Source organism: Thunnus thynnus, chromosome 15, assembly GCF_963924715.1.
Source record: "Thunnus thynnus chromosome 15, fThuThy2.1, whole genome shotgun sequence".
Classification (NCBI taxonomy): Eukaryota; Metazoa; Chordata; class Actinopteri; order Scombriformes; family Scombridae; genus Thunnus; species Thunnus thynnus.
The window spans coordinates 8,701,278-8,723,113 of record NC_089531.1 but is presented as its reverse complement, the minus strand read 5'-3'; the positions used below and the strand labels follow the sequence as shown (position 1 = coordinate 8,723,113).

Below are 21,836 nucleotides of genomic sequence, written 5' to 3'. Positions count from 1 at the left end.
TCACAAAATTGCCCATCCTGATCAAGACTACTGAATTGTAAAGCCAAATTGCCTTTGACTGGGTCATCGCAAAGCAAACATGGACTTATGTTCTATAATTACTGAATATCAGCAAACAGCAAACACAGACTAGCTGTTCTGTTTCTTGCTGCCTTTGAACATGAAAAGACACTGATATTAATCTGTTTCTTGCAGAATCCAAAGGGGATGTTCAAGCCTCTTGCCTTTTTGGATCAAACCCTGCAGAAAAAAACATTCATCCTTTGTCTCTCTTGGTTCTTTTTTGTGTTACAATGAAAGAAAATATATATTTTTAAAAACCATCCTTTTCTTTCACAAAAAAAAAAAGTCCATTAGTGTCTCTCGTTTTTGTATTTAGCTGGTCGATTGGCTGAGTGGGCTTCTTCAGGATTTCTTAAAATGGAAAAGGAAAATGTTGCTTAATGCTTAAAATGTGAACTTTTCTCCATCATGTGTCACATCTTGCTGAGGTACACACGCACTCTAGTTTAATAGCACAAGAGCAAAAATCACACCACAGCATTTATAAATATATTTCTAGCTTCGATGAGCAGTGTAGCATTTCCATTTCAACCTTCAAATCCAACATAAAAAGGAAAAAAAAAAACATTTAGAAAGAGTTTAGATGCCACAATATTCTGGTTTCTCATAACCTAGATAAAGGCTTATCAAGAAGACAACAGGATGTTTACATCTGCAAACACATTTGCATTTTTGTGCCACTTGAGATTTTAGGCTTGAGGTCCATCCCAGATTGAGGCTAATGCAACAGTGAGTCAGTGTAAATGTTTTAAAACATGTTTATGGAGATATATGGAAATGAATGTTTGCTTCTTTCATAACTTCCACAGTAATGATTGTAAAATGAGTCAAGCAGAGGGATTTCCTCATGTGTCCTCCTCCCCACTCACCATCTGACAAAACGCGACAACCAACCCTCAGTGCAACACAGCCAGCCAACAATACGCCAGTCATTCATTAACGGAAATAAGTATTAATTATTTTGGAATTGGAATTAATGCACTGAGCATTAAAACAGCACTACAGTACCTGTTTATGAAATGTGCATGTGACATCCAGTATCAAATGTGATCCATAAGATAACAGTGTGTTGCATCACAGCATAATCATTTCTTTTCTTAAAGAATTTCCTTAAAAAAAATTCAACTCCTGTGAACATTTATTATTATAATCTGTCTTTCTGAACATGATTCTTTATTTCTTGGTTGTACAGACATATTATAGCACAGAAGACGTGTGACAGGTGAAACATGAGGAGAATACAGACACATGAAGCACAAATTTGCACACAAGGACTTTTAAGTTTGGAATGATTTCGCTTTCAGGGTGAAATGAGATGAAAATCTGAAATCTAAAGTCCCAAATCTAATTATTATTGACTTTTAGAACAAAGAGGTTACTGGAGGTCAGGATGTACAGTCTCTCGTTGGTCGCTCTGAAGCCTAGAATCGGTTTGTCGGAGTCCAGGCTGGCCACCTGTTGCTTGGCAACCTGCCCCACCTGGCGGCCCTGCTTCCTGTTGAAGAGGACGGTTTCCACCGGCGACGGCTGTCGGTAGATGAACGCGCGGCGGAGACACTCGCACAGTGAGGCGTAGGAGAAGTTCGGAGCGCAGGTCGCAAACTTCTTATCCCGTTTGGATGCCTGGACGTAGCCTATGAAAAAAAAATTAGCAATAAAAATCAGACACATGGAAACCACTGCAGATTGTCTGATGAACTGTAAACTGCACATTAGCAGCTCCAAATGACACAATGGTTTCTCTTGGATTTGGTGTGTAGGTGGGAAAAGAATTGGACAAAAGAATAAAAGAGTCAGACATCACAAAGGACACAGCTCATCATTATATACATATACAGTACATCCCTCACTTTTACCCGAAGAAGACCATGAGTGGCTGAAAAGTTGTCATGTCCATGTAGAAATAAAGAACAACTGGGAACAAGAAAGCACAGTGCCGGTAGTTTTTCATCCTTTTGCTTCAGATTATTGTTATCCAGCACCTGCAAATATTTATGGATGTGCATGTGCCTCCTGATGATTGCAGGAAAACAATTAACAAAATTAAAAACAAAACAAAACAGCTTAAAAACTAATCATGCAGCAGAGTTTAAAAAGTCTTACAGTTGTATTTTGTGGTGGAAACATGCTCAGGTATACAAAGAGTGAGGATAAAATCACCTGAGTACGGCTAATGAAGCACAGTTACATACATGTTTAATAATGAAATCCACTGCAAAATGCCTCAACAGATGTAACACATGAATAAAATCATTAATGATGACACAATGAATCACTTAGTTGAGTCATAAAAAAAGAGTCATTTATAAAGCAGAAATGATAAACATTTGCTGGTTCCAGCTTCTCAAATATGAGGATTTGTTAATTAACTGCTTCATGTTAATGTAAAATAAATATCTTTGTGTTTTGAACTGTCATTTAATTAAAAAATCAATCTACACATTAATCATGATGAATATAATGTAGTTAGTTGCAGCACTGACGTAGCTTTTCAGTTTCTTATTCCGTTCTTCAAGCTCTGAATGCTCCTCTTCCACTCAAAAATGTGTTTTGCTTTATTGTTACATCAGTCGGATGTTTGAGCTTCACTGTGCAGAATGACGTATGTGCAGAGTTTGACACGAGAAGGCTGTTTTCACATTCATCTGCTGCTGTGCTCACCTTAAATCTGAGTTTAAAGCGTTTACCTACAAGCATGATCTCTGACGTCACAACCAGTTTGGATTATTATAATTTTGAAAAGAAAAATATATTTGCATATCATTGATTCTGGGCTTTTCAGTGAGGCAGAAGGACAACAGAGGATTAATTTTCAGATTTTGTTTTACAAGGTAACTGCAGTTTTTTGTGGAAAAAACCATATCAGACACAAATTTTTCAAAGCAGAGTACTTTTTTTTATGTCTTGTCTTGAGGGGACGTTTAAACTCCAATCATTTGCCATCTGTAAACTGCCCACAGTGACAGTACCCTCATATCTACCAAAGCAGAAAGCTCGTGGTCATATAACACAATACCAAGAGGACAAAAGATCGGATGTTAATGAACTGAGCTTTCGATAGCAAGGGGCTCGTTTGCTGCTGAAAAACAAATTATCTTTCACTCTTAAGATCTGATTAGCTACTACCTGCGTTCTGAGATTTCCCATCTGAGACAAGGGCATTTCAATAACACAAGAAGGGGCATTTTTCTCTTCAGTTGCCCAACTTACTCATTAAGGCTAATAAGATTAGTTTTACAAAACAAAAAAAACAAAACAAAATCTTGCCTAGTAGAGCTTCGACCAGCACAATCTATTCCCAACCCAATACTGAGTTATAAATTCTGCTCTGTCAGACTGGGAAACATTTTGAGACTAATGTTTGTCCCGACAGTGCAGGATCTTTCTATATGAGAATATATATAAACTCATTTGCGAGGTGAAAGCCATTTATAATAATGACAGAGTCCTTTCTGTTGCACCTAAACAGGCTTTGATTTTCGTGTTCAAACATACTTTTTCACCAATTTTCCTCTGAGTCTCATTTTTGGCTCGCTGAGATAACGTCTGAAAATATCACCGGGGATCCATTTATATTCTCAAATTGGATGATACATTTCACACAGAAATGGACAGATTGGCAAAACTCTGCGGTGTTAGCGGCAGACAAATGAAGATGTCATACCTGCCAAACGGGAAAATTGAAATAAAACATGCTCCAGATGCCGTCGTTGAGGAGAAATAGATGAGTAGATAAATTAAATCAAGACGGAGATTGAAAGAGACGCGGCTCTAGAAGTGGGTACAGTGGTTGATGACCTGAGTATCTGATTTAAGATTTGGAGTTAGATGAACAGTCAACACATCAGTCAGTGACTGAGCTAATGGGCAAAATATAACCCAGACCTGCTTGAATGGTTTATATGCACAGCAGAGGAGAGACCTGCTAATGACCCTGTTTTCAAACAACTTTCATATATTTCGTTTTGTGTCCTCGTAGGCTGAAATCAGCGCCGGTAAACACCCTCTTATCATTTACTGGGCTTTTATTGCAGCCATTTGAAATGTTTGTCGTCTATCCGCCGCAGCACCGGAGGCACAGCAGCTGCATGAGAGTGAATATAAACAAAGTTAATAGCTGTAAGAATGAATTATTCAACTCGAGTTGGTGTGATTCATCAAAAATGGAAATGAAGGAAGGCTTCTACTGAGAATGCTGACCACTCCCACATACTTTTACTAATGTTCACTAATCATAAAAGGTAGCTTGTGGAGGGGGTTTTTTACCACTAGGAGCAGTGGTTTTAATGAGCAGGTCTATATATTGATTGTTATGTAATCCAGCGACACGTGCACACCATACGCCCAGAGGTGCACATTTCTGCCGACTGTTGAGGTCTTTTCCTGTCACCTCTGTTATCGTGAGACTTATATTTAAGTGTCTTTTGTAGCACTTCACATCCATGCAATTCAAATGTTAGTAAATCCTGGATACTACCCTAGATACACTGGTAGTGGAGCAAGTGGTGGCAAAATAGTTTGTTTTCTATGTTTGGTTTGGAGTTATTGTGACTGAGTGACTGAGCTTGTTCTGAAGTGGACTCGAGGATGTAGAGTGAAAGAGATGAGGTGGCAAAAGAAGAGAGCAAGAACTCTAGACACTCAGGCTCTCCCCAAGCCAATTTTCTACCAATGCAGAGGTTAAATCAAATGTACTTACATAAATAGCCTTAACAATTATTAATATATCCTTTTAGTATAATGTACCGACTTACAACATAACCTAAAACTTCAGATAAAATCTACTGGCTGTATTTTGAGTAAATCCTCAGAAGACATTTGCAAATAGATTTAAAGCCTCTGGAAACGTAGCTTGAAATCATAAAAATGCATAAATGATATCAAAGTTGAGTGGCTCATTAAGCATCCACAAAAATCTGAATAAAAATAAACGTTCATAACTATTAGAAAATTTAGCTCAAAAACAGCTCATTTGGCTGCTCAAACCATTTCTTAGGACTGTGTGGGCGTGTCCATATCACGTTTGATTGACAGCTCACTTTCAGCTCAAGTACCACTTTATTTTCTATTCATTCACTAAAACGTTTTGCTGATATGGAATAAACTACCAAATCTATCAAATGGACCCTACTTGGTTAGAAAGCTTCACTAATCGACTAACTAGCAAAACAGGTTAAATCACCCAAATATTTGTTTTTATTTAACTATACAATGTAGTAAGTTTGCATGTTAAGGTTTTGCAATTGTTTTACAAGGTAAGAACATTTTTATTAGATCTTAAAGCGGCTATAATCAATATTTTTTATAATGACAACGTATCAAAGGAAAATGTTTAGTATGAGAGGCTCGTAGTGATGAACCGACTGAGAATTATCAGCTATTCTGCAGCTTCCCTCGGCTTTACGGAGCTTTAAAGCAAGTTTCTGTCTGGCTGCAGCTTTACTGTTTTGGTTCACTGTCTCATGATGTCGTTTTTGGCTGCGGCAGACAGCTGTTTTCAGAAAAAAAAAGCTCTAAAAACCCACTGTACTCTACCTGCTCAGGACCAAACGGCATACAGAGACAGTTAGTGGCAAGCTGATCAGAGTGGAGCATTTAGCAGCTACAGACTCAGATATTTCCCTCAGGAGTTGGGAGAGAGCAAAAACAGAGATAAAAGAGAGCGAATATTGGACTTACATTCACCAGGTGGACAGAAACTCCAAATGAATGATAATGTGTTTCTGTAACTCCTGGATGTTTAAATAAGCAACTGTTCGCTAAAAAAGTTCAACATATAAACTTAAAAGGTGATGCGTCAGTGATGACTGTTGATTTATATGGAAAACTCTACTGTGTTACTTTTATCAGCAACATTAATGCCAAAAATATGACCTTAAGAAGATGACATCACTAGGTGTTTACATGGCTGACATCTTAATCCCAGCATTACATCATCAAGCTCCAGTGTAGCAAGGAAACTAGTGATCTGTGATGTCCTCATTTTCAAGGTTTTATCTTTCTAATGATGTATCATGTTTCAACTTGGACATGGATAATAAATCATAAATAATTATGTCTAATACAAAAATTCAGTTTTTCTGGGAGATACTTCAGAGACAGCATGTTTAATGCTTCCAGGATGTCTGTACGCCTGTTTGAAAGAATCACAATGAGTTTGTTTTGACTTGAAGCTCTTACCCAAGGCGTTGAAGGTGGCGATGTGCTCCCACATGTTGCTGGGCTGGTCGGGACGCGGCTGCCACAACAGAGCGTCGACGTCGTGTCTGAGGCAGAGGCAAGGCATCTCAGATGGGTTCACATCAACTGTGAACAGGTACTGATGGCTGCCTAGATTCACCTAGAGAGAGACAGACAGGAGAGGCAGGTATAGGTATGTATGTTTTGTTGACCTTTTCTCCATCTGTCATACACAAACGTGTGAGAGGAGTGTGACATCCCTGAGCAGGTTGAGGATCAGTGCTGCGGTGAATTGACACAATAATGAGGATAGAGTGAGGATAAAACCTGTGATTTTCCACCTTCCTTTCCTTTATGGTGAAAAGCGACTATAATAAACTCCTGAATGACTTCTGCCATCATTCTCCTATCACAGCCAGACTTCATCAACTTGCCGGCTACAAAAAAACACCCCACAATAGCTTCAAAATCTGTCCAGAAATTGAGATAGATAGTATCTGCATTCAGAAGGATTAGGGTGAAATCTCCCAAAATGCAACACATCAAAGATTTTACACTGATGTGGAAAAAACTGAGATGCAGAATTTCTTAAATGACACCTTTCCTTTGACATTCTCCTTTTTCTGTTTAGCATCTCTGATTCAATATTTCGTGCAGAAATATTAAAGAGGAGTGGTGTGACGGGGCAGCCATCATGATCCATTAGTAACGATGGATACGAGTTATGCACATCCATGTGGATTGCTGATACACTCTACTACATCTTTCTATTTTAGCTTTTTATCTCTTAGAGCTGGACTGATATATCAGCTGACATTAGCATATCAAAGATATTATGGTATCAGTCTAAATGTCAACCGATAAGGTACAAGACATTTATATGACATATGACAATATATAATATGATTGAGGTCATTTAAAAACACAGTTTGTCCGTGAGAAAGCACTGATAAGTATTTATTTTAATTAAAAAATTATTTGCACAGCACATATTTTATTTCCCTTAAGGGAACTGTGGCTGATGTATGTTTAATCAAATTTTTAAAATCTCTTTAATCTTGATATCAGTGTCAGTTAGACTATATTATATGTTTTTACTGACAGACTTGTGTTAATTTTCGTGATGGTGGTGGTTTGGGGACATGTATTACTGATATGTTTTAATTTATTAATGTTTACACTGCTCATATTTCATTTCATTTCATTTTTTCATTCCACATAGTTACCACTTTGATTAAACAGGGAGTTTGCAGCAGATCTCCATCCTGACACTGAACATGGCCATTATGGGTAAAAAGCTGTTCTGAATAGCAGCTGATAACAACCATAAAAGTCTATGTATTTGCTCCACGTTCAGCTCACACTCATGAATGTACTTCAAGTAATTGCATGTGTGCAGTCTGGTGCTATTCTAGTCTGACTCCATTTGTTTTGGAAAGAAAATGACCGCTGTTACGACATGATCGCTCCTTGACATCTGACTGTTCACACCGATCTCTCACTCAGACTCAACTCCCATCCCGTGAATCCAACTGCCAACATCATGTCTCAGAGGCTGTCAGGCAGCGCTGTCCTCCCCGTCTCAACACACACTTGACAGGCATTGAAAATTCAGCATAAACCAGCCCATATGTTGACGGTTGCGCACAGTGACAAGCCTTTTAGCGAACCATCACTCCTCCACTCTAGAACTCATTTTCTTGCCACTTGTGTTTGACTTGGAGCGCACAGCAGACATTCGCTCATGCTTTAGTGGAGCCTGTGTTTGTGCGCGAGTTGACTGACAATGACGGCAGTGATTGCAAAGGGTCATGTTTTGTGATGAACAAAAAAAAAAAAAAATTAAACAACTACAATGTATGCTAAATTAAAATGACTTAAATCAGATGATTTTATGTGCCGTGGAGGGCAGAGAACGTGCAGGTTTAATCACAATCCCTGCAGCGAATTCTTTTAATAATTAGTTAATCTCTGCAATTAAAGAATGTTAATCAGTGGGATATAAAAAGACAACGTGGCAGACAGCAACATTGTCTTAGGACTGCATCTAATGATTATCTTCATTCACTGCTGATTTCTTTCTCGATTAATCATTTTGTCTATAAAATGTCCTACATGTTCTATCTTGTTATAATTTCTTACAGCCCAAAGTGACGCCTTGAAATGTGATGTTTTGTCTGATCAACAGTCCAAACTCCAAAGATATTCACTTTCTGATATGTTTGACACAAAAAAGCTTAAAATCCTCAGATTTAAGACAAAAACAATTATTCGATTATCACAAGAGTTGCAGATTCATTTTTTGTCGATCGACCAATCAATGAATCAACTAAAAGCTGCAGCTCTACATCGGCTCCACGGATTTGATTCCAAACACAGACAGTGAGCACACATTGGGTTATTTTAACCCTGCAAGCGCCACGACAAGCGCGGTGTGGTAGGTTTTGGAGGCACTGACTGCGTGGGCGTCTCTGTGTGCACCTGCTATTTTGGTTCATATGCAAAAGACTGGAAAAAAGTGCAAAAAGGTTGAGTGAAGGAGAATATAGATCAGTGGGTGTGGTGGTTATTAAATACTCACTAAGCCAGTCACATTACTGCACTCTTAGCTCTGAAATTTTTCTTCAGGGAAGGTCTGGATAGTTCAGAGCCCCACGGCACAACTTTTGCTAAAAAGAAGGTTGGAAAAGAGGCTATGATGAACGCTAGCAACCCGACATCTCAGGCAGAATATTGACTTATAACCAACTAGTCTGATGTGTGTAGTTATACTGTAGCAGTCTGGTGTCATGTCAGGGCACTGTGCTCTGGTGCAGCACTTCTCAGAGTCTGCAGATTTATCAATATATCGATCCTGCTGCCTTCAAATGCTGCAGGGATTTAATGAACTGAAGGAGAAGCTTTTCATACAGTATAAAGCAGCCGTGGACAAAAGATACTGTAAGAATCACCCACATTCATTGATAGATCACTGCCAACTGATTTACCGACTTTCCTGCTTTAACCACATTCAACGTTATTTTCAGTGTTTAATTGAAATAAATTATTTATATTTCAAGCATTAATCCATTATTGCACCATGTTTCCAGCAAGTATTTAGTTTGTTCTTGTTGATGAACATCAACGACGCAGCAGAAGATTGATGTGGAAAAAGAAACAGACATCATTCTAAGACATCTGTTTTCAGAGCAACGACTAGGACCAAATTTAAACCAAAATACAGCTACTCACTTTGTGCTGCCTCTCCTCCAAAGCGAGTTTAAAGGTCAGGAAAATACCAAACAGTCAAAGCACTGCTTGCACTGGTCGTTGTGCATCCACAAAAACAGGGCCCATAGATTTCACCAAAATTTCTGAGTCTCCTGATGATGTAGTTAAACTTAATAATCCCTGACAATGTTTTGTTGAAGTTGCTTCTGACACAAGAGAAGATATAATCTTATGGATAAGCTTTGATACTTGCAGAAAATCTACTTACCTCTTTCTCAATATCTGACACTCTAAGACATAATAACATCCTTTGCCCTTACTCACAGATGCTGACGTATTTTGGCATATTGCCCTTAGAGTTCTAACTAATAAACTAATTATCTCTGGCAGTAAACTTAAATCTGCAATTACATTTCCCAGAAAAATAAAACTAGGTTCTCAAACTCTGTAGGTTTAGTTTGTTTTGCAAGACATTTTCAGAGTCAGTGACTAAGCGTTCCCATTATACGACTGATATGAATCTAACTTTGCCTCAGTCTTGAAAAATGATACCATTTTCTCTGTGGCTTGATAATGGTCACATTCTGAAAAAAGGAAAAATTCAATTACAAGGCTTTTATCTCATTATTTTTCAGTATACCTTTTCCAACAGCCTCTGGACTGCTTATTTTGTCAGATATGTACCGTAGAAGGTTCAGGTTTCATCTTACAAGAGGGCAATCAGGCGAATCAAAACATCTACAAAAAGGAGCTCAACTATCCACATAAACATAAGAAGTTTCTGCTCTATTCGAATCCAGTTTCTTTACACAGACATTATTGAATGAGGAGGATTTAACTGCCAGCAGCTGAACAGAGCATCGGATTAACCTGTTGAATCCAAATATGTTACCTGCAGAACCGAGATACGCTACTCTACAAAGAGAGCGATAAACACATGAAGGATACGCTCAGTTCTTTGGGTCCAGAGGGCTTTTATTAAAACCGGTGGATGACCTAGACACAGCTGAACTTGTCTCAAGTAGTCTGTCAACAGGCAAAGAAAAATATATTTTCCACTGCAGGACATTAAATGTACTGTATTTGATGTATTTACACAGCAGAAACAGAATGCAATGGGGTGAGCACGTTTGCCATTTGACTACTTCATGTCTGCTTTACACCTTGTGGTAAAAAACACAGTTTGTTCCAGTCTATTATGTTATTATTTTGGTTAGGTACTACAAGATCTACATTTAATAAAGGAATCAGTAAAGTACTGAAGCCATGAACATGTCAGAGTATGTACAGCAAGTTTAAATGACCGAAAGATCTTCACCTGATAATTAGACTGATATTCCGCTTTGTTCCACTTAATCATTTAATCAGACATTGTGTTCAAGTTATTTTGTTTTGTTCTAACCTAATCAGCGTTGAGTGACATATCTGTCCCACCAAAACCATTTTTACAAAAGCTACAGTTGTGGTTGCTAGGAGCAGTGGTGATGAAATGATAGTAGATTAATCAACTAGTCAGTTGACAGAAAAAAAATTAATCTGCAGCTATTTTGATAAGCTGTACAGAGGCTGTACTTATCTAGTAAAAAAAAATACCAAACATTGGCTGGTTCCTGCATCTCAAATGTGAAAATCTGCTGCTTTTCTTTGTCTTATGTGACAGCAAACTGAATATATTTGGGTTCGGAGCTGTTAGTGGGACAAAAAAAAAAGACTTTGAATAGGCAGTTTTCAATACTTTCTGTCATTTTCTAGACAAAATGATCATATGTTGAGAAAACAGATTCACAATTCATGATGATAGATGATGATGATAGAAGTAATATGCAGATTTAAGAGCTACCCTTGTTCTTAACCCTGCATACAAAGCTCTAATTTGAACTGCAGCATTTGAATTGCTGAAAAAAATGAAAATGTGGGATTCAAAGGTCTGAAACCAGGCTAAAAAGATCTGGGTCCATTTAAAAAATAATAATACTAAAATGTTTTTTTTAAAAGGTATCTTGTGTATAGCAGGAAAAGTTAATACAATATATATTATATATTGCATTGATGGTTCTGTCTTGGCCTTGGAAACAGCAGACAACAACCATTGTTGTCTCCAACCACATCATGTGGCCTTGTACTGCAGATGGAGCTGAGCATTAAAAGAGAGTAACTCTATTCAGTAAGTTGAACCTTATGTTGAGAATATTTTGTAAGGATACTGAACATTGTCTGATTGTAGGGGTTGTTTTATTGATGTACACTGTATGAAGCACTATAATTGGGTTCAGTATAGGCAAGAATACATTACTTGTACCTGTTCTGAGTCTACAGAAAGCTTTTTAGTGAATACTCTTCTTATCAAAGGGTTTAAAGGCTTTGTAGATGGACGAGAGGAAGCGAGAGGGTCACATTACAAGACCAAAAGCAAATGCATCTGTACACAAAGGCCAGATGTCCATAATAACAGCTGAAATGCCAGCTCACCATCATCGCTTCCATCATGTTCCTGCAAGGCTGGTGTTCACTCGCCTTTACAGCCAGAGGACAAATCTCTGTTTGTTTAGACTCTCTCCTGCCAGAGATTTTCGAGTCCTTTTAAACTGCCCAGGTTGATTAGTTTGACCGTAGAGAAACCAGTTAGATCAAACAACATTCAGACACTATGACCTTTGATATCATCCAGTCTGTGCTATGTGATCATAACTGTATGATGGTAAAATCACTTTCCCCTCAGGCTGTTGGTCCCTTTGAAATCACATTGAGTTAGTGTCCCTTCTTTGAATCAAAGGGAAACTGATTATTTTAAAACTGGTATCATTGTCCATTTTACACAAAAACACAGTAGATAGAGGTGCTCTCTGTGCTCTGCTATTGTAAGATGTTGATTGGCTCGCGGAGTCACACCTGTCTTGGTTGACGGTGCCAACACGATGAAAGAGTTTCACACCGTGTTTGTGTTTTCACTCGCTGGAGTCAATAGCGTGAGCCCAGCAATATCACACTCACACAGGCCGATTTAAATAAATAGTGGGCTTTCACAAAAATTACAATTGTTATAGTTTAAGAGAGGGATATAACACAGAGGTATAAATTTTAGCTGTGTCCTCGGCTGACATTATTGTCTTCCAGAGGCTGCAGCGGGCTCAGTTTTAAAGCTACAGTGAAGATACGGGTATCATATGAAACTAGGCCATCCACTGGTACCAACCATGTCATGAGTGGTGTGCTGCTGCAGAATTATGACCACCACTGCTGAAATTTCACACAATCACTAATTTCAGTTGGCTACAAATGATTTTCACTCACACACTGTACAAGCACGATAACACCCTAGTTACCCTGGAATTGTTTTGAGCCGTCGACTAGTGCATCAAATCCCAGAATCCTCCCTCTCCTCATTCTTCAATGGACATCTGTGTGAAAGGTACTGTTAAGAGTAATGTAGCTCCTTTAAGGAATAGGGCAGTGCGTAATGTGTGTGCATAGCGAGTGTGTGGTTGGGCGAGTATGAGAGAGCGAGCGGCAGAAAAGTGACAGTGAATGCGAGTGGAGCAGAGGAAAAGGTTAGCAGTAAGTTGTCAATCTGGCAGTAAATGTACAGTACAGACTGCAGTGTGTTGGTTAATAAATGCTGCAGCCTCTCAAGACCAAGAAAACTCTCGTCTGTTGTTTCCCCAACTGCTGGAAAAGTGAAGCGGTTTAGCCCCAAATTTAGCAACAATGGGTTAGCCCGCCGCTGCCGCCCCAAATTAGTAACAATACTTGGGTGCTGATTCCTTAAGTATTGCGATTCCATATTACAATTTATTGTGATTTTTGTTTACTTAGACCATTTGAAAAAGTTAAATCATGTATATCCTGAGTTATATTTCCAAAAATGATGTAAGTAATTTTCTGTTTAACCTTTGATGATCTGTTGACGTTTGTTTTTTATGTCCTTTTCATATGGTGCACTTATGCATTATGCATTTGGTGCATGTAATTTCTTTTGTTGTAAAGAACTTTAAGCTGCATTTTTTGTATAAAAGTGCTAAACAAAGTTATCTATCAACATCTATCAACATTGTTAATGATAGTAATAGATTTTACTATTATATATTGTACAGCTGTGTTGAAAGAGAGGGACCTTGCTGGTGTGGTGAGTCCTGCTCGAGCAGCCAAGAAGAGTGAAAACTTAGACATACGAGGTTTGGATTCACTGTATTTAACTATAGTCCAATATAGTGAAAGCATAGATGAAAGATTACAGTTATTGATCTCTTCGAGTATTTTCTTTGCTGTATTTAGCATGTGAAATGAACACTACATGAATTGTGCACTACAAATATTTTATATAAATTGTAATGTGTGCAGGGGCTCGGGGAGTGGCATGAATCAGGGGAGCCAACTGCTGGAACATAGACGTGGTTCTTTCATGGATCAGGCAACAGGTGGCACGCTATTCAGCCTCCTGCCTCATTGCCTCAGCCTGGGGAGCAGGGTACAAAGTTAACTTTTTTTGTCCACCACCCAAATGGCAAGTGAATGTTCAAATTTTACCAATCACTCAATAGATTACCATTGTTTTTTGTGAAGCAGTGAGAGCAGAGTGAAGCCAATCTAACAGCCATTTGCATATTTTACCAGCATTTGGCTGGTGGCTGGCGCTAATTTTGTGCCCTGCTTGGGAGAGAACCCTTCTGTTTCTGAATCAGCATCCCTTGATTCAGTGCCATCTGAGCCAGTCCAGGTAGAGTGTCAGGGTCAGAGGAGCCAGGGCCACCAAAAAGGCAATGGTATGACGCCATATTGGAACTGCTGGAGGGGGAAGGGAATAGGGCAGAGGAGAGGGACAGGCGGGATGAGGCCAGGGAGGAGAGGCTGTTAAATGTATTAGAAATAACAGATGAGAAAATATAAATGATAGAAACAGAAAGAAATTTGTTTGTTTTCAATAATAATAAAATTCTTCTGCAGAAACTGATGAGCACCGACTGATGGAAACTAATATCTACAAAGCAAATTCTAACATAACATTTCGGTTACTTTCCAATGGGTTTAACAATGTTATGGAGACAGATCAAAGGCTATATTGTTAATAACTATTAACACTATTAGCAATAGCATTTGAAACTATTTACATGAAATTAAGCTTCAATCAAAAAACTTGTGTGAATGGGTATTGACTTTAATGTGTCTCCTTAATAATAATCATGGTCATGAAGAGCTGGAGTAGAGTTGTTTGGCGCTGAAAGAGCAGCGGCGATGCGCCCATGCAGCTGTTCCCCACACCGCAAGTCTGGCTGAAGCCGACCACCTCGGTCATCTGGCCCCAGTGCCTGTTCCACAGGCTCAAGTGTGTCTCCATCTCTGAGGCTGCTCTCTAATTGATCACTTCAGATTTTCCACAGCTCTCTGTGCTCCAGACACTCCCACTTTTATTGGCAGAGAATCGGTATTGTTTTTATGTTTTTTTTATCTAATGTTATTGGACAATTCTTGACGCCTGTCATTCATGTTCACACCTGTCATATAACTACAGATGCACACGCGTAACTGTCACTCCTGCTCCTTATCCAACTGACCGGTACTTTCAGGAGATGGCAACTTCAAGTGGAACTGCCGTTTCCCACTAGACACGTATGACGCCTTTTCGGCAGTTGGGCCATGTGAAGGAAAAGTCAGCTATCCCAGGCTGGAGTGTCTTAAGTGTGAGCCTGACTGTCTGCTATTAAAAAACGTAGAGTCACGGTTAGAAATATTTCTTTTGGAGGTTTGCATCAGCTGTGATGACCTTCTCTGGCTGAGGAATCAAATGATAAATGGTGTGGAATAATATGAGTTTTGGGTGAATACTTTCAGGCCAGGGTGTTTTTAATGGTTGTGGTTCATTTTGGTCACCTTGCCACCTCAAACTGAATTTCATGCAACTTTGGCTGCTATATTGTATTGCAGCCCACAACCCTGGTGAATGCTGCAGATCCAGCCAGACGTTCAAAGCCAGCACCAGTTCTTTGAAGCTCATCAGGTGGTGGAAAGCAGATGACCCTGTTTTGAGCCTGATTTTTCTGTGTGCGACCCTGTGGAACGTGGGATGCCAAACGCTCTAAAGACAACATGGTAAGAAGTTGCACTTGCCAGCCAAAACAGGAACACTAGAAGCTCTAGGTCATGACCCCAGCCATGATAAAATGGAGAGCAGAGGATGTGCATCTGGAGAGGCGGAAATCTGGTCGCAGGTCACTTTTGGCCATCAAAGTAAACCACCCAAATGTGTATTAATCAACGCTAACTGTTTGATGTAAGTGAATGGAAGATGCTAAAACATTTAGGTATAGTTCAATAAAAACACAGATATTTGTGGTCTACTCTAGTCTGCTAGTCAAGATAACAAGCGGACTACTGGGGTAGTTTATAATAAGCTCAAAAGTTTCGCACAGAAAAGCTAATGCTAACCATTTCATGTAAGTGAATGGAAAATGCGGTGGATGCTTAATGAAATACTCAACTTTGATATCGTAAATGCATTTTTACTATTTCAAGGTTCCAGTGGCTTTGAGTGAATCGATTTTTTTTTTCCCACCCCCAGTTACCAGATGAGTAGTTATCCTCTATTGTAAAAGGTATTACACATATGGCCAGTGGAAATGACTCACAGCCTCCCTCTGGGAAACGCACATAAAAACCATTTTCCATCTTTTCAACTGAGACCGGAACCGAAGAGGAGGAGATCGATAAAAGATGCTTAATTAATAGGAGGTGCTACAATTTTAAGCTGAAAGGTTTTTAAAAGAGGTCAGCAAATATATATCCCGGTGGGCAGGCGAGCGACTGAAGCATTAAGGTGGATACAATGAGGGGAAGGAGAAAAATAGAAGGGTAAGGCTTCGTGGATGAGATAAACACAGGAAAACATCCACACACACACACCTGCATTGACTCACATGTTAGCACACATGTGGAACAAACAGATGACTGCCCTTCAAAAAGGCTGATGGTATACAGGTACGGTCACAATCCACCTTATTTAAGGGCAGCAGCTTGCCTGGATGTACTATTTGCAGAGTAAATGGAGGGAGAAACATTAAAGAGCTTTCATTCACATCAAGACCTTCATCACAGCCTGAGTAGAAACACTCTACCTTATATTCAATACTCATTATTAGCCTTTCATTACATAGTGAAAGGGTTCATTTTTGACTGTTGTGTGAGTTTTTGTGATGGGGAATTCTTATCCATAAACACATATATTATTTTGTGCAAATGAAACAGAGAAACTGTTGTAAGTGGAGCATCAGTGACGGACATTGACTAATGTCCACAGATGAATAGAGCTTTTGAAAACTGCTATGTATCTGCTTTTCGATATTTATATCAGTATTTTCAAAATATGGAGGCGAAGTTGTTATAGCTTTGCTTTTTGAAATACGTCTTGGAGCAAAATATTTTTATTTTTTGTGCTATCGGCAATTTTGGAAGTGTACAATGTGAATGTGAAATATAAGTAGTAGTAGTTTTCTCCAACTAAAATAGATTAACTTGCCTGCAGCTAGACAGTTGTTGTTTTTTCTTCACATATTCAGTGAAAATCTGGATGGAGTAAGTAAACAAGACAACCTCTTACCTTCCTCAATGAATGCTGTTAATGAGCAAAAACCTCTAAATGCCTAAGGGAAGGTTGAAAAATGACATAATACAAGATTGAGATTTCACTGTGCAGCACTTCAGAACAAATGTACATAAGCACCCATTATACCACAGCTAGAAGGCTTCTGCAATAAAATCATTCACAGCTCAGCTGCTAAAACATACAATTACAAAATACTGGAGGAACATTTTATATTAAACTTCCATAGCCATTATAATCCACATAACAGTAAAGTGTATTCTATATTGAAGTCTATCTGAAATTACATTAAATCATCCCTCTTTGCAGTCAAAAATAATAAAAATAATGGCTACATGTTTTTAAATGTATTGTTAATAGTTTTTTTTATTATTAGAATAAAGAAAACATATTAGAAATTCCCCTTTTTGTGTCAGAGGCTGGTCTGATTGACATTAGCTGGTGTTAAACCACACATAATGGAGACAAAGTAAACAAACTGCTGTAGCTACAAGCCATGGACAGACAGCATGTCACTAACTGGGGTTTTGAAGAGCAACGACCAAACCAGCACATCTGACCGGACCGAAGTGACGTTTTCAGGAATGTTAACATGCTGTTTTAATGTGCTAGAGAATGAGCAACTAATTAGCTCTCTAGCCTGCCAACCGATGATAGCGGTGCACTTTTCCCTGATGAATGTTTGTTTGGTGGCTCGTTAAACAAGCCGAGGTGAAGGACAAGACCTGTGATCATGTTTGTAAATTAGATAAGGAGACTTTAGCAGTTAAGTTAATGTGGGTTGTTGTTCAGAGTCTGTGGCTCTTGTGTTGTGTAGCAGGATGCAATCAGGCTCAGTGTGACCGTCTGTTCTGCCTATGATTGAACGCCACATTATCGCTTTATTCAAGATCTGATTTGCTGTATTGAAATAAGGTCTCCAGCTATGTAAGAAGATGATGGAACAGTACTTAATCAAAATAATGTAAAACTAGGGATTCATGAAATCAAAGACTCTAAAATACACATTTCTCCCTTTTGGGTTCTAATTTTTTAGGAGAAAACAGGACAAGTGACTTACAAAGCAGATACTGTATGTATGCTGTAGTAGACAAAAAAGCAATTTAATTTCAGGTTGACAGAGTAAATGCCTATAATGCAATGAAGCAAACAAATCCACAGTAACCATTTACTTGAGAAGCTAAGGCTTACTGCACCTGAGACAGACACCTCAGTAGGTAGACCATAGCAGGTATATATCAACAAAGCGATAACGAGTAAAGATCCCTTTGATGCAGGGCACATTTTATATGAGTGATACTATATATCTTTGGAAGCAAGCCAACGGGTCTGCTCATTTCTCGTTCAAAAAGCAAAGAGTCGAGATATATGACTCAACAACAGAACAACATAAATAATGACCAAACCGGAATCTAATCAGGAATCAGCGAATCTAAACCAACTCATGTGCTGGCAGAAACTTTGTGGGATATAACCTGTGACTTCTTAATTAAAGGACAGCCTCTCCAACCACTAGACAACCCTGCCAAATGACATGTTGTACCCTGATGAATATATTCATAGAATGAGTGTTTATAAAAATAGATGTTGGCTACAATGGTTTAGCTTCTTACTATTCTAGTCATGAGGAGGGGTGAGGAAAATTAGTTGGTGTGCCTGTCTCTTCTTTACTGGACGTTTGCAGAGCTCTCTGGTCAAGTGGCTTGTTAAAGGGTAAGGCCAGCACTGGCTTACACACTGAAAGCAGGGCTGAATAAAAAAACATGCTCTCATAAAGGCGGTGAGCATCAGGTAGCCAATAACATACTTGAGGGGAATGAAAGATAGAAAGAGCCGACAGAAACAACTGAAAATGTTTAATATGAGGGCTCAGACTTGAAGGATTTCAGAATGAAAGTGTGTACCGGTGAAGGAGAGAGGTGTTACTCACCACCTGAGTGGATATGAGCGATTCTCCATCAAAGTGTGTGAGGCTAGAGCTGTCTTCTGGAAACCCATCACAGTCCTCCAGCTCCTGAGAGTTACAAGGGGGCTTATCCCTGTCAGGGTTACCATTCTGGACAAAAAGGAGGAACAGAATAACAAGACAGAGGCTCGGGTTACACTTGTTTTGCATTTATTAACATGTGAAAGGCTTGATTTGCAGTGAAGCCCTCAAGTGGACCCAGATGATACTAATGAAGGGTGATGGTGAGAGAGGAAGTGGCTAAAAACGCTGTCGAACATGAGACTGAGAGGGACTCCGGAGACCAGAGTGTTATGATGTGTACAAGACTGACGGAGGAAGAGGACTCAGAGCAACTGAAGAGGAGAGGGATGACGATGAGAGGCCTCAGAGGAAGGAGGGAGGCTGAAAGCTAGAAGGGTGAACTTTAATAAGAAATGTATGGAAGGTCATGAGAAAAGCCCTGGAGAAAACAAACCTACCCCACTAGAAAAATCAATGCATCACCAAAGTTTTATGTTTGAATAATATTTTCAAACACTGAAAAACTTTTTGCTATACGATGATATATAATGTACCACACAGACATCTTGTTATTCATCAACAGTTTCTCAACTGAGTTTCCAGAAAATATACTATAATCATAATATATAGATATTATATTATTAATATTGTGCTATATGATCATAATAGAAGATTTTATCCATACCGTATTACTCTGCTGTATTCTGCATCTTTTTGTAAATATCAAAGTCTAATAAGCAGAATGCTCCAAAAGTTATGGAGTTAATTCTTATTCCTTCAAGGATTTTTCCTTCAGCAAAACCTTCAGGACAAAATGTGAACCTTGCACACTTTTATGTTGTAAATTACCATCTAATTTATGAGCACATTCTCACTCACAAGGAGACAAACACTTTTGATTTAAAGTTTGGACTGCTGCCATCAGGAACACTGGTCCTGTCTCCTTCTTCATTTTTATTATTCTCCTTCATAACTTCGGACAGGATGGGGCTGCTCTGCAAAGTTTTCAGTAATTTAATGCATGGAAGGCAGGATGTTTGTACACAACTGGAGTTATCAGTGATGCACATGGAGAATCAGCCTCACCAGGTCTTCGGAGGTGAGGTGGGTCAGCCTCTCGTGGATGAGGGCGGCCTGCTCGTCATTCATCACATACTCGCCTCTCCTGTCTCCCATCACCAGCTCCGACCACATGGGTCCCTCGCTGCGCTTCTGTAAGGTCACCTCCAAGCTGAGGACACATTCATATAGACACACACATGTATGGAGATAATTACATGTTCCCTCTCGTTCAAAGTGCTGATGATATGATTCATATATGCAAATGATAAAAGCTTAAGCACACAGCGTGAAGACAGGTAGAATCAGGAAGCTCAGTTACCAGTTCGCTAAATGTATGACTGTTGGAGCTCAAAGCTTTAGTTTCAAAATCCTAGAAATTGCCTGAGAGCCTGATTTTTAAGAACGCCAGAGCGAAAAGGTATACTTAGAATGAGACTGATGCAATCAGCCAGTAAACATCCAATCAGGAGCAGTCTGAGCTGAAATGCATAGTTGATGAGAAAGGTCAGAAGAGATCTTGTAGAGTTATTCGGGCTGACAGGACTGTGGCTCATCTGGTTTTGACACAAATTAGGTTCCCCGGTGTCAAGTGAGAGGTGTTTGAAGTTGAGCAGCAGAATAAATCAAAGAAGGCAGGAAAAAAAAAAAATAGTAATATGACCACCTGAATCTCAAAACTCCCAAAAGAGGCATCATTTGATGTGGTATATACCTAAAAACGCTGCCCAGAGCTGAGCCAAATTTACATACACAACATGATATTTGGGTGTAAGGGTGTAATTTGTGCTTGCGATCGCTTTTATTGTCAGGTTGATATTCTCAGTTAAGTCTCACTGAACATTGTTTTGTTACTGTCCTGCCTCCATAGTCCAGATTAGAGAAGATCTGAGTTGATAAAAGTGTTGATACGTCCATCTGAGTCGAGCAGCAGCCAGTTGTGCAGCAGGTGCTTCATTCTGGGTTTCACCTCTCAGTTTACATACACTGTAATTGTGTCTTTCTACCCATGAAATCTATACAATAGATGAACTTGGCTGGAGGGTGCACCGTGGATTCAATACACAGAAACGTGAGTCTATTCATTAACTCTCAGTGTCTCATTAAATGATGGTAATGAAAATCATTCAAGGACTCAAGGAAAAATCTGAATAAATTAGAATAAAATTTGAATGTGATTTTCTGCCTCGTAATAAATATGTTTGCATATGTGCATTTTGCTCAGAGCGATGTTACATTTTCCTGTGAAAGTCAGTCGAGGTACTGGGAATACTTAGTCACCAGTGCAACATTTGTAGATTTTTTCCATTAAGCCATAATGATCTATGTTGGAGCTTTATCATGTTTTGTGAAACTGACTCCATCATGTACAAATGTGAACTCATTTTGAACTACAGTATAAGGTTGAATAGAAATGTACAGATTGTACAGTTTTACCTGTGATGTAGAGATGCAACAATGAGTCGATTAACTGATTAGTTGCCAACGATTAAATTAATTGCCAACTATTTTGATATTCAATTAATCATTTGAGACATTTCTAAGAAGAACATGTCCAGATTCTCTGATTCAAGCTTCTCAAATGTGAATATTTTCTGGTTTCTTTAGTCCTCTATGATTGAATCTACCACCTCAACATGACATATGGGGCAAATGTTGGCAGCTTCAACTGAAAAATTCCAACAGCAGCCTTCAGACGCCAGAATCACTCAGTATGCTCTATTATACTGCTGGATGTAATAAAACAGGACCATATTTGGGCAA

General features: G+C 38.9%; 1 protein-coding gene across 1 annotated transcript in view; it reads right to left on the bottom strand.

Moving 5' to 3' along the window:
* Positions 1–1,183: 1,183 nt before the first annotated feature.
* nudcd1 (NudC domain containing 1) overlaps positions 1,184–21,836 on the bottom strand; it is a 39,791-nt gene continuing 19,138 nt past the window's right edge. The window contains exons 7-10 of the mRNA XM_067612297.1: positions 20,100–20,244; positions 18,975–19,100; positions 6,244–6,403; positions 1,184–1,697 (exon numbers count right to left, since the gene is read on the bottom strand). Coding sequence (XP_067468398.1) covers positions 1,408–1,697; positions 6,244–6,403; positions 18,975–19,100; positions 20,100–20,244 — 721 coding nt within the window. The 3' untranslated portion in view covers positions 1,184–1,407. The remainder of the gene's footprint in view (positions 1,698–6,243; positions 6,404–18,974; positions 19,101–20,099; positions 20,245–21,836) is intronic.